General features: G+C 38.8%; 1 protein-coding gene and 1 long non-coding RNA gene across 5 annotated transcripts in view; one reads left to right on the top strand and one right to left on the bottom strand.

The window, feature by feature from the left end:
* LOC138843516 (uncharacterized) overlaps positions 1 to 13,069 on the top strand; it is a 116,388-nt gene that overhangs the window by 92,650 nt on the left and 10,669 nt on the right. The gene's annotated exons all lie outside the window — the stretch shown is intronic.
* TBCK (TBC1 domain containing kinase) overlaps positions 2,469 to 13,069 on the bottom strand; it is a 243,249-nt gene continuing 232,648 nt past the window's right edge. For all 3 annotated transcript variants that reach the window (XM_008267520.4, XM_008267519.4, XM_002717178.5), the window contains exon 26: positions 2,469 to 3,027. In XM_008267520.4, coding sequence (XP_008265742.2) covers positions 2,917 to 3,027 — 111 coding nt within the window. In that variant the 3' untranslated portion in view covers positions 2,469 to 2,916. The remainder of the gene's footprint in view (positions 3,028 to 13,069) is intronic.

Below are 13,069 nucleotides of genomic sequence, written 5' to 3'. Positions count from 1 at the left end.
ATTGAAAAGTATGCTAATATAATTGAGAATAAACTTAACAGAGGTCAAAATAGGGGTAGATTTCCAGAGTTAATGAGAACTCAGGGTCCTTTGTCTGGAGTAATTAAGGTTTTAATGCTGGTGATCACACTACTACAGTCTTTTTCATAGAATGATGTGCCATATAGTGCTTTTTAAAAAGTCATGTCCAGATAAAACAGATTTGAGAGTATTAGAAGTAAAATCTTTTAGTATGACTGGAAGCAGTATTTAGAATCTGGTCTAATGTGTTAAGTGCATTTGTTCTAGCTCCAAGGTTAGTCTTAAGCCTTGAGAGGACAGTGTTTTCACTCCCATGAGTTGAGAATTAATGTGTAATATCCAGGAATGTTGGCGAGCCAGTGCTTTGGTAGCCATCCACTCACTGTTCACTGCTTACAGTGAGCATTCAAATCAAACAGGATTACTGAAAGGCTACAGACAGTACAACTAAAAATAGCCCCCTGAAAGGCATGAGATAGGACACTAAAGGATGTCAATCTAGGAGGAGTATTAGTCCTGAAGTCACAGCAGAAGCTATGCATATCACAGATAGCTATAGAATTCTGAATTTACCAAGATCAACATTTGGTCTTCATGTGGTACATACCTATTATAAAGCATCAACAAGAACATTACTCAGAACAGATATACATGTGGCTTTTAAAAAATGACTATTTCATAATTTACAATGAATACTGTTCCTAACAAATGAGATAAAACTAGGTTACCAAACCTAGAAGCTGTGTGTGAGCAGTTGCCTATGCCGTTAAATATCAAGTGTCACTTGTTATATAACATAATTTTCCATATCAAATCTAGGTTGGTAGTTCTGAAGGATGTTTGAAATTGAACACTGAAATAGAAACATATCATAAAAATTATAATTTTGCTTCTGCTCTTTGACTTGGTGAATATTTATCAATAAAAATATCAGAAGGCCCAAGGTTATGTCTTCTATCCAAATGTGCATGTTAAAACCCTAGTTCCTAGGGCCTATACTGATATCTGACATCCTATGGGGCAAATCGGCTGTGTCTTTCAGTTCCCCTTCATTTCTGACATAAAGGAATTTCTGTCTCTCACTCTTGGTTAAGTATTAGGCATTTTAAATATTTTTTCTGAGTCTAGTATTTCTTTGCTCTGGAAAGGGTGCAAATAACTTAGATTATCTTTTTGGGAATTATGGGTTCCAATTTTTTGAGTTATCAAGTTTTAGAACTTGATATGAATTTAGAATCTTTTCTTTATTCATTTGAATTGATAATTCAGTTTATTCATATATCACAGGTACCAGATAAATGAGGCAATTGAAAAAATTACCATGGGCTGTTTTTTACTCCATTTATATAGATTCTAACCCTCCTAGAGACTCAATTTCATTTGACATTAATTGGGCATCTTCAATGTAGTGGCTTATTTATGGTAGCAAAAGACAGAAATCTCACTGCAAAAGTTGCACTTAATGGGATGTAAACTATTCTTTAATAAAAAAAGTAGATACAAAGAACACAAAACAAACAACAATGATAATAAAACTTTGTTCCAGAAAGTTAGGCTGCTACTGAAATGGCCTGCCTAGGCAGGCTTAGCATTGAAGAATATACATCACCAGTTAATGAACCCTTTTAGTTAAAACTGCAGGTAGTCAAAAGATATGGAAGTTGCTTGCTTTCAGGTTTCTGGAATGGGAGCACATTTTGTAATTTACGGTATGTCATTTACTGGCTGCAATTTCTCCTTCATGGTATAAAGAATTGTGATATGTCTTAGAGTCAATGAAGTACAGTAGCTAATTTTTAAAATAATGTGGCAGAGGTAGAGACCACCAACTGCCCCTCAGTAAGTTTTCATCTCCCTACAAAGTAATAGTTTTTAGCCAAGGATATTGCACCAAATACTATATTCTGTTTTTCTTCCATCTGTACTGTGTGGCATGTGTGTAAGTTCTGACCCATAATTAAGCAAGCAGAAGAAATTCGTGCAACTTCTGACTAATGCCCTTAAAGGATGGTAGCATGCCTCCTTTTTCCTCCTTTCTTCTTCCTTCCTATTCCTTTCCTTCCTTTCTCTCAGATCCTCTCTCCTTCCTTCATTCCTTTTTTCTGGATTGCAGATGTGATGGTAGGAGCTGAGCAGCCATTTTCATCCATGAGACATGAGCCATGTAGTGTGGGTGGTAAAGTGATTAGAAAAGACACCTCGTTTCTTAATGATGACCCATGCAGTCTATTTGTCCTGGGCTGACTGTGTAGAATTTTATATGATAAACCAGTATACTTGTTTAAGTCACTGTTTTTGGTTTCTCTGCTATAGGAGCTGAACAAATATTCTATCTAATATGAATGGCTTCTGAATTTTATTTTTCTGGGAATAAACTATTACTCTTTTATACAATGGATTAAACTACTTCCTCTGAACATACACACATACACACACACACACACAGCTGGAACCACATTTAGATTTATTTATAAGGGACAGATTGTAAATAGCTTTTTATTTTTTGTTATGAAAAGATGACTCTGGCTTGCATTCAGTCTATATTTCTAAATGATACATTTTAGGATTGCTGTTCAGTTCCGCAGAACTGGGATTTCTTGATAATGTTAAATCTGCCGTGTCAGCTGAATTCCTCTGGTTTTAGGGGCAGTGTGGTAAAAATGCATGATCTGATTTCACTGTTAAGAAAAATTCTTTCAGCAATACATGCACAGTCAAGTTGCTTGCTGAGATAGTTGAATATTTGGGTCATAAGACTTAAAGTTTTGTGACAATGCTATATGGAAATTCAACACTCTGGGTGTCTAGTTCTGTCTTAATTGGCATAGCTAGGAAGCGCTGTGCTGCTGGGTGCTGACGCCTCGCTGTCCTTTTGATGGTTATACTCCTGGCTCTTCAGATTTGAGGAGATGGGATGGTGAGCAGGCCTGTTGGCTTGATCTTATTAATGCCACCATCTAGAATACAGATTCTTGGATATTTCATCTTCACAAGATGAGCTGCAAACTAGAAAGAAAAAGACCATATTACTAGAGGATGTACAAAAGAGCTGTGCAATTCCGTAGTATTTTCAGACTGTGAAGATACAGCTATTTTAATGTTATTCTGTCCATCTCTGTTGGATGACTAAACACTTAATTTGGATTAATATACATTGAAACACTCATGTTGACAACTTCTTTATGCTGTGGATTAAATGTGTCTTTTTAGTTCTTTTATTTTGTTTAAAGGCAAGAAACATGCATGATAAGGAATTCAAATTGAGAGGTAAACTTTTCCCACTTCTATTTATAATCTCCCTTTGTTAATGTTTTGTAAATCCTTCCAGTAATAGTCAAAACCATCTGAAATCTATTTGAAAAAATTTGGTATTATAGCCAACTTATTAGTTTTTGCAGTTCCACGTGCAGTGTACCAAAGAGGGCCCAGAAACCAGTTGTAGCACTTTTTTTTTTTTTTTTTGGAGCTACCACAATTATTATTTTGGGACTATAAATTGAGAATTAACTTGAAGGACTGATCCAGGAAGCCTTCCAGATGCCTGATACAGTAGGAGTTTATGAACGCTATCAGCATATAAACATCTCTCTCTGCCCTAGCCCACACCCCACACCTATCCAGGCTCAGTGATGAACTTTCTCCATCCCTTGTACTTTATGATGGAGCAGTCCTCAATTCTTGTCGAGCCCGATATGTCACCCTGCTTTATGAGTCAGAGCTTTGTTTGAGCAGGTCACCCTCTGTTGGGAACATGCTCCATTTCCCACCAGTTCCTGGCTCCCTTCTAGTGTCTCAGTAGTCACACTTCTTTCCCCCTTCCCACATAACCCCAAACCTAACTTTGATTTGTTTTCCTGCTTAGGCACTTCCTCCTCTAGGAGGTAAGTCCCATAAGGGTTCCTGCTTCTCAGCCACGAATGTTTCTTGTGCACACCTCTATCTTTGGCCTTCTAGTATATAACCCATTTAAGAACATCAAGGACACTTATTCTGTCCTTTTTCTTTTTAATGCTAGTGTGTGGCTCATGGAAGAGGGGATGAATATATGAGGGGCTTCAAAAAAGTTCACAGAGAAAGCATAATGTAGGGGTCCCAAGATGGCGGTATAGCAACAAGATGATCTGAGTCACACATGGCAAAATAGATAGTTAAAAAGGAGAGAAGATACATGCCAGAGATAGAGCCATGGGAAATTCTCAATGAATTTGGCTGGAGACCAAAAGACTGGGCAAGTCCATGTCAAAAGAACAAATAAGAAAGAGAAGCGGCAGAAGTTCAGACCAGGGACGTTGGCTCCAGCCCCCAGAGACCAGGTGAGATGGGAAATTGTGGCTCCATGGAGCTGCAATAATAGTACAAGCGAGAGCTTGGTGAACTGCTTTTAAAGTTCCATGTGGGGCAAAAAGAGAAGGTTTAGAGGAATAAAAAGAGAGGCTGGGCATCCCCCTTGCCCACCTCCCTCCTTGCCCTCCTCACCCAGATCTATAGCTGCAAAGATGCATGCAGACTGAAAGTGAAAGGATGGAGAAAGATATTCTATGCTAACAGAAACCATAAAAGAGCTGGTGTAGCCATTATAATATCAGAAAAAATAGATTTTAACACAAAAACTATTAAAAGAGACACTATATAATGATTAAAGGATCAATTCAACAGGAAGATGTGACAATTATAAATGTATATGCACCTAATTACAGGCCACTTGCCTATCTAAAAGAAATGTTAATGGACTTAAAAGGAGATACACACTCAAATACAGTAGTAATGGGGGACTTCACTACCCCACTTTCAGCAATGGACAGATCAACCAGAAAGAAAATAAACAAGGAAATAACAGTTAATCGACTCTATAGATCAAATGGATCTAACAGATAGCTACAAAGCCTGCTACCCTAAAGCCACAGAATATAAATTTTTCTCACCAGAGCATGGACCTTTCTCTTGGATTGACCACATACTATGCCATAAGGCAAGTCTCAGCAAATGCAAAAAATCTGAAATAATACCATGTATCTTCTTGGACCTCAATGCAATGAAGCTGGAAATCAGCAACTCAGGAATCTCTAGAATATATGCAAACACAAAGAAACTGAATAACACGCTCTTGAAGGAAGAGTGGGTCATAAAAGAAATCAAAAACTTTCTGGAAACAAGTGAAGGTAATAGTACAATTTATCAAAACTTATGGGATACAGCAAAAGCAGTGTTAAAAGGAAAGTTTATAGAAATTGGTGCCGCCAGAGCCGCGGCTCACTAGGCTAATCCTCCGCCTTGTGGCGCCGGCACACCGGGTTCTAGTCCCGGTTGGACCAATGGCAAAAGGAAGACCTTTCTCTCTGTCTCTCTCTCTCACTATCCACTCTGCCTGTCAAAAAAAAAAAAAAAAAAAAAAAAAAAAGAAATTGGTGCCAACATCAAGAAATTGGAAAGGCACCAAATAAATGAGCTATCAATGTATCTCAAGGATCTAGAAAAACAACAGCAAACCAAACCCAAAACTAGTAGGAGGAAAGAAATAATTAAAATTCAAGAAGAAATTATCAAAATTGAAAGCAAAAAGAAAATACAAAAGTTAGGCAAAAAGAAGAGCTGGCTTTTTGAAAAAACAAAGAAGACTGACCCACCATTGGCCAACTAACCAAAAAATGGAGAGAGAAGACCCAAATCAATAAAATTAGAGATCAAAAAGAAAATGTAACAATAGATAACACAGCAATACTAAGAATCATCAGAAATTACTTAGAATTGTATGCCAACAAACTGGAAAACCTAAAAGAAATGGATAGATTCCTGGACACATGCAACGTATTTAAATTGAGCAAGGAAGACACAGAAAACCTAAACAGACCCATTACTAAGATGGAAATTGAATCAATAATAAACCCTCCCAAAAGGAAAATCCCAGGACCAAAATGATTTCACTGCTGAATTCTACCAGTCATTTAAAGAAGAACTAACTCCAGTTTTTCTCAAGTTAGTCAAAACTACAGAAAGGGAGGGATTCCTCCGAAGTTCTTTCTATGAAGCCAGTATCACCTTAATTCCTAAACCTAGAAAAGACACAAAAGAGGAAGAGAACTACAGACCAAAATCCCTGATGAACATAGACGCAAAAATCCTGGCCAATTAAATCAACAACACATCAGAAAGATCATTCACCTGGACCAAGTGGGATTTATCCCAGGTATGCAGGGATGGTTCAATATTTGCAAAATCTATGTGATACATTGAAGACACTGGCACAGGCAAAGAGTCTTAGGAAAGTCCCCAGAGGCATAGAAAATCAAAGCCAAAATTAACAAATGAAATTACATCAAATTGAGAAGTTTCTGCAGTACAAAAGAAACACTCAGGAAAGTGAAGAGGCAAATGATAGAATGGGAGAAATTATTTGGAAACTATGCAACTGAAAAAGGATTAAAACCAGAATATATAAAGAGATCAAGAAACTCCACAACAATAAAAGAAACAATCCACTTAAAAAATGGCCAAAAGAGTTAAATAGACACTTTTCAAAAGAGGAAATCCAAATGGCCAACAGACATGAAAAAATGCTCGGGATCACTAGCCATCAGGAAAATGCAAATCAAAACCACAATGAGGTCACCTCACCCCATTTAGAATGGCATTCCTACAGAAATCAACAAACAACAAATGATGACAAGGTTGTATAGAAAAATGTACCCTAATCCACTGTTGGTGGGATTGTAGATCGTTAACACCACTATGGAAGACAGTTTGGAGATACCTTAGAAATCTGAATATAGTCCTGCTATATGACCCAGCCATACAACTCCTGGGAAATGAAATCAAATAAAAGAGTTATCTGCACCCCATGTGTACTGCAGTTCAATTCACAATAGCTAAGATATGGAATCAACCTAAATTCCTGTCAACTGAGGACTGGTTAAAGACTGGATATGTACTCTATGGAATACTACATGGCAGTAAAAAAAAAAAAAAAAGAAACCCAGTCATTTGCAACAAAACCGATGAATCTGGAAATTATCATACTTAGTGATGTAAGCCAGTCCCAAAGGACAAATACTGTATGTTCTCCCTGATCTGTGATAATAGAGCACCTAAAAGGAAGGAAATCTGTAGAAGTAAAATTGACATTTCGAGAAGCAATGATTTGAACAACCCTTGTCTTGACTGTTGAACAGATTTCTTTTTTTTTCTTCTTAATACTATTGGTTGAACTCTTTACTTAATGTAATTAATCATATGTGTATAAAGTCAATTGAAAATAGATCTCAGTAAAAAATAAGATTAGAAATAAAGGATGGAGGAGGATGTTTGTAACTGTAAAACTGTATAGTTCTGCATACATTCCTATAGATTTACTTTTACAGGTAGTTTTTAAATTTTCCATGGGACCCTAAATCCCATAAAGCTGGGTGGAAAAAAATGCCATCAAGTGTTAAAGTGATTGCATTAAGTGTTAAATTGATCATATAGATAGGATTAAGAGTTAAAGGGATCATAAATAAGATCAAGTGTCTGGTAATAATAGCTAGAATTAAAAAGAGAGAATGCTCCAACATGGCAAGCAGTCCACACAGCAAACTCATAGAATGACAATCGCTCTAAATAGCATTCTGACCTCAAAATCAGTCCTTAAGGCATTCAGTCTGGCTGGGAAGCCCATGAGAGCATTTCAGGCATGAACAGCCAAGACCCTGTGGTTAAAAAAAAAAGTCCTACATATTAAAGATCTATGTAAGTGAGACCCTAGTGGAAAGAAGGGGCCATCAAAGAAGGATGTACTTTTCTTTGAGGGAAGCAAGAACTTCCACTTTGCTTATGGCCTTGTCTATATACTGACAGAGATTATGGATTCAAAAGGCTTCCATAACCTAGGCAGCTCATGTCAAGAGCCTCGGGTGATCACTGACATCATAGATACGAGTGTTAATTGTTAAATTAACAACAGGAGTCACTGTGAACTTACTCCCCATTCAGGACCTCTGTCCTCAATGAGTTGTAATATGAGAGTTAACTATAAATCTTGTTCTCAGTTTGTGTGTATGTGTGCATGCAAATTGTTGAAATCTTAGTATAGAGTTGTTCTTTTGTGTATAATGTTAATTGAAAATGAATCTTAATGGAGAATGAGACTGGGAATGGGAGGTGGTGGAGGAGGAGGTGGGGTGGGAGGGTTGGTATGGTGGGAACAATCACTATATTTCTAAAGTTGTACTTATGAAATTTGTACTCATTAAATAAAAGGTTTCTTTGGGGGAAAAAGCATATTATAAAAAAAGATTTCATAGATTTCAAATTTTTTTTCTGCACCCAAATACATGTAATCCAATTTTCCCACAAATGTTTTGAAGTACTTGCATATGTTTGCTGGACTGAACTAAACAATGAGAAATGACCATATAACCTGGAACAAAATTACAAAGTAAATGAGTTTTTCTTTGGCTCTTCTACGTCTACTCTGTTCCCTTGGGATTGTTTCATTCCTCCTTCTTGGTTACTGGCATCCTCCAGTTCTTACTAATTACTCCATCAAAACCTGATGTCAGATCATTTGTGAAAAATGATGTCTTCCTGCTTCCAGGGCCATTGTTTCTTGGTATTTTTAAAAGCATAACAGTGAACTCACAAGGCAGCAGTCTAAATTTTAGTAATCAAAAAATTAGCTGAATGGCTTGATCAAGTAAGTTCAAGGCCTCATTTCCAGAGATCATGCTTTATTGATCTGGGGCTCAGAAACGTGTGCTCTTAATCAACACCCCTATAAGGGTGTAAGCAGACAGTCTATAGAGAATATTTTGAAAAATATTGTTTTAAGCTGAAAGGATAAAGGTGTTGGTTAGCAGTTGGATATTGCTGTGCTGGGATCTTAGCAAACTTCAAATTAAGTCACAAGTAGGTTTCAATACTGCTGACCCCATTATCTTCTACATCATCTTTTGTAGTGCCTTGAGATCAAATGACTGTTTCTATATCAAATCCTATACTCTTAGAGCTATCAGATAGAAATTCTGGATAATGATTAATGTTGCTGACAGAGAGTGCCCCTGGTTTTCAAAAGGTATCAGGTGTGCTAGGTGGATTGGTCTTCAGTTTTTACTGCTTACTCCTCAGGAATGGAGGCACTACATTCATCCACCCTGAGTCATGTGCCGGCAGCACAGTCCCTGATACCATACGATTACTGAGATTTCTTGGCTTCATCTCACACAGGCAGCAGTACAATTACTATGCAAGCTGGAATTCTAAGATAATCATAACATTACAAAAAGGCCTTGTGGATAAGTAGTCTCAGATTTCAGTACTTTCAAAAACACTGTGGAAGTCAAAATCAGTAAGGAAGGACTTATTATACATTTAACTAATCTCTCTTAAAGTATGCTGTAGAGCTGGAAAGAGTTCCTACTGTTATTGTAAGGAGGGACATAACAACTAGGCTGCTGTTGAGCTGGAAAATAGTAATGGCAAAGTAGATAGAGTGCAGCAATTTGGAATTATAAGGTTGCTGCTACTTGGGAGGTCTGAAAAAAGCAGAATGGAATATAAAGAGATGGCAAATGTTTAGATGTCTTTGTAAGAAGAAAGACTGTGTTTAAATAATATAAGGTTGTAAGTTTTGCTGTTTTCTCTGTTCAGGGTTCCAATTATCCATGTTAAATGTTGGCTCCAGCAGTAAAACCATGACTGGTTCTTTCCCACTACCATCACAGAAATGGATTCTCTTTTCCTTTTCCATCTGGTGATTTATTTGATTAGTCATTAACCAAACATTTCTGTGAGCACCTAGCAACTAAGTACAAGGTACTTTCTGGTTTTTGAGTGCTTACAGTTCAGTGGATAGGGGAGACAGTAATGCATAGCATGAAGTAGCAGTGGTATTACAAAAGCATTAGTTTAGGGTACTTAGCAGTTCAGAGTTTCTAAATTTACTAAGGGCTGGGGAAACTGTTTATTTGCTAGTTGCTCTTTAATTGTAATTTCTGAAGGGAATAGGAACCCAGATGTAATGGCCACAATTTCTACACTGATCAGATGGTAGGCTCTGTGGCTGTGACCTGACAGTTTAGGAAGGAGACAAAGGGCAGTGAAAAGTGCTGGTGTGGCTTTTCGCTGGTGAAAAAAGTCATATCACACATGGTGAAAGCATGTGGCATGACAGGGGAGGGCTGGGCATGCAGGGCAGTGTTTCTCCATCTTTCACACTTCCTCTGAGGGAGGGGCTTTGACAGTTTCAAGGAGTAAACACAGAGGCGACAGGGGTTTGGGGGAGGAGGGCTCCAGCATAGAAATTGTAGACTCCACAGGGAACTCACAGATCTAGACTTACTGGGCACTAACCTGGGTGGGAGGAGTAGGGTGTGGTTAGGCAGTCATCAGAATCATCTGGGGGCTTTCAGTAAACAGCAATTCTCTGGTTCAGACCTGTAATAAGTAGATCTTCTTGGAATAGAGCCCTTACATCTGGCATCAGCTATGTGTGCTGTTTTTTTTTTTTTTTTTTTTTTTGACAGGCAGAGTGGACAGTGAGAGAGAGACAGAGAGAAAGGTCTTCTTTTGCCGTTGGTTCACCCTCCAATGGCTGCCGCGGCTGGCGTGCTGCGGCCGGCGCACTGCACTGATCCGAAGGCAGGAGCCAGGTGCTTTTCCTGGTCTCCCATGGGGTGCAGGGCCCAAGCACTTGGGCCATCCTCCACTGCACTCCCGGGCCACAGCAGAGAGCTGGCCTGGAAGAGGGGCAACCGGGACAGAATCCGGCGCCACGACCGGGACTAGAACCCAGTGTGCTGGCGCCTCTAGGTGGAGGATTAGCCTATTAAGCCACGGCGCCGGCCGTTTTTTTTTTTTTTTTTTTTTTTTTTTTAAGATTTAATTATTTGAAAGATGGAGAGATGGGAGATAGATCTTACATCTGCTATTCGCTGCCCAAATGGCTGTGACAGCCACTGTAGAGCCAGGTTGAAACCAGGAGCTAGTAATTCCATCTGGGTTTCCCATGTGGGTAGCACGTACTTTAGAACTTGAATAATCATTTGCTTTTCCCAGAAGCTTATGCAGGGAGCTGGACTGGAAACAGAGTAGCCAACATTTGAACCAGTGCTCTAATATGGAATGTGGACTTTGCAAATGGTGGCTTAACCTGCTGCACCAACATGCCCATCCCAGTTGTTTTTAAAAGGCTCTCATGTCAATCTAATGTGTAGCCAGCACTGAAAATTATTTGATTAGATAATAGGAATAATTTGTGGGTCAGGTTGGTCTGAGACCTCAACCTGCAATTCCTATAGGTTTAGTCCCACATGTAGAGCAAACCACTTTGCACTGAAAGAGGCTACCTTTTTGGTAGGGTTGGAATTTGTGAGACCAAGTCTTATTTGGAGAGAATGGAGTTCCTCAAACTGTGCAACCAGCTAAGATGTATATGACAACATCCCACGTGGGCTTGACAGGATCTGTTAATTGCTGGAATAGGACTTTAGGACTTCCAGACTGCATTTCTTGTGGGCAGTACTCCCACGAGGAGAAGGCAAAGCTCTTGCATAGGCACACCTCAAAACAGTGGCGTCTGAAGGTAGAAGGCTCTTTGGGGGGTAATACTCCACCTTGTTTCCTCTCTTATTTTCAGAGTGGTGTTTTGCCCAGAGGAAGTTAAGCTCTGGTATAGCAAGAGAATGAGTAGAGAAAGGAATTTTTGAGCAGCCAGAGTAGTGCAGGTTAACTAAGGCCAGGACATTAAAGGTTGAGGATAGCCGAGATTGAATGGCCATATCTGATGAGGGCCCTGTGTTGCATCACAACATGGCAGAAGGACAAGTGAGCATGTGCATGACAGACGGCGCCTGCCTCAGCCCTGTGGACTTTTGCTATTTGCATTCCTCCTTTTATCACCACTATGTTACTGCAGTAACTCACCTACTCCTGGTCTTACTCCATTTGTGAGGGTGGGTCTCTCATGACTGAATCACCTCCTAGAGGTGCCACTTATTAATTCTGTTAAAAGAGTAATTAAATTTCAACATGAATTTGGAGGGATCATTCGAATCACAGCAATTGGAAAATTGAAATTATGCAATAAGAAAAAAGATGGGAAAGTTTACAAGAATAGCCAATACATGGGTCAGGCCTGTCTGAATAGTTAACTATTTAAATGGTATCTGGGATATTTAGAATCCACAGTATGGTGTACCTTAGTCTTGTCCACAAAGAGGGTTATACTAAACTTTTAAAAATTTATTTATTTGTATAAAGGGAGCAGATTTCACATTTCATAAATACAGTGTAAACAACATAATGGTACTTCCCACCTTTCTTCCCAACTTTCTCCTCTTTCCTTATTTTTCTTTTAATTTTTTATATTTATTTCTTTTCATTTTTGTGATGACATAATTTCAATGTAGTTTATAATCACAAGCTTAATCCTCCACTATACAAAGAATTCAACAAGTAGTACATAGAAAGACCACTGTTCCTTAGAGTATAGACAAGGGTTATAAACCATAATCAAATCTCAAGATGCCAATTTCACTCATATATGCATTATTGTTTTTGGTATTCTATGTATTATTTACCATAAATCAGAAAATATTATATTTGTCTTTTTGAGACTGGCATATTTCACTAGCACAATGGCATCCAATTGCATTCATTTTGTGGTAAAAGACAGGATTTCATTTTTATGGCTGACCAGTATTCCATTGAGTTTTAATAAACTTTTAACCAAGTTTCTTCTATTTTTTTTGAACTAATCTTTGAGATAAGAAAATCTGATAATGAAAAGGTTTTGCCATGAAAAACATATTTGAGGCCGGCACCATGGCTCACTTGGCTAATCCTCTGCCTGTGGCGCTGGCACCCCGGGGTTCTAGTCCCAGTTGGGGCACCAGATTCTGTCCCAGTTGCTCCTCTTCCAGTCCAGCTCTCTTCTGTGGCCTGGGAAGGCAGTGGAGGATGGCCTAAGTGCTTGGGCCCTGCACCCACATGGGAGACCGGGGGAAGCACCTGGCTCCTGGCTTCGGATCCGCGTGGTGCATTGGCCATAGTGGCCATTTTAGGGGGGTGAACCTAA

This window comes from Oryctolagus cuniculus, chromosome 8 (assembly GCF_964237555.1).
Source record: "Oryctolagus cuniculus chromosome 8, mOryCun1.1, whole genome shotgun sequence".
NCBI classification, from domain to species: Eukaryota; Metazoa; Chordata; class Mammalia; order Lagomorpha; family Leporidae; genus Oryctolagus; species Oryctolagus cuniculus.
This window is presented reverse-complemented; position numbering and strand designations above follow the sequence as displayed.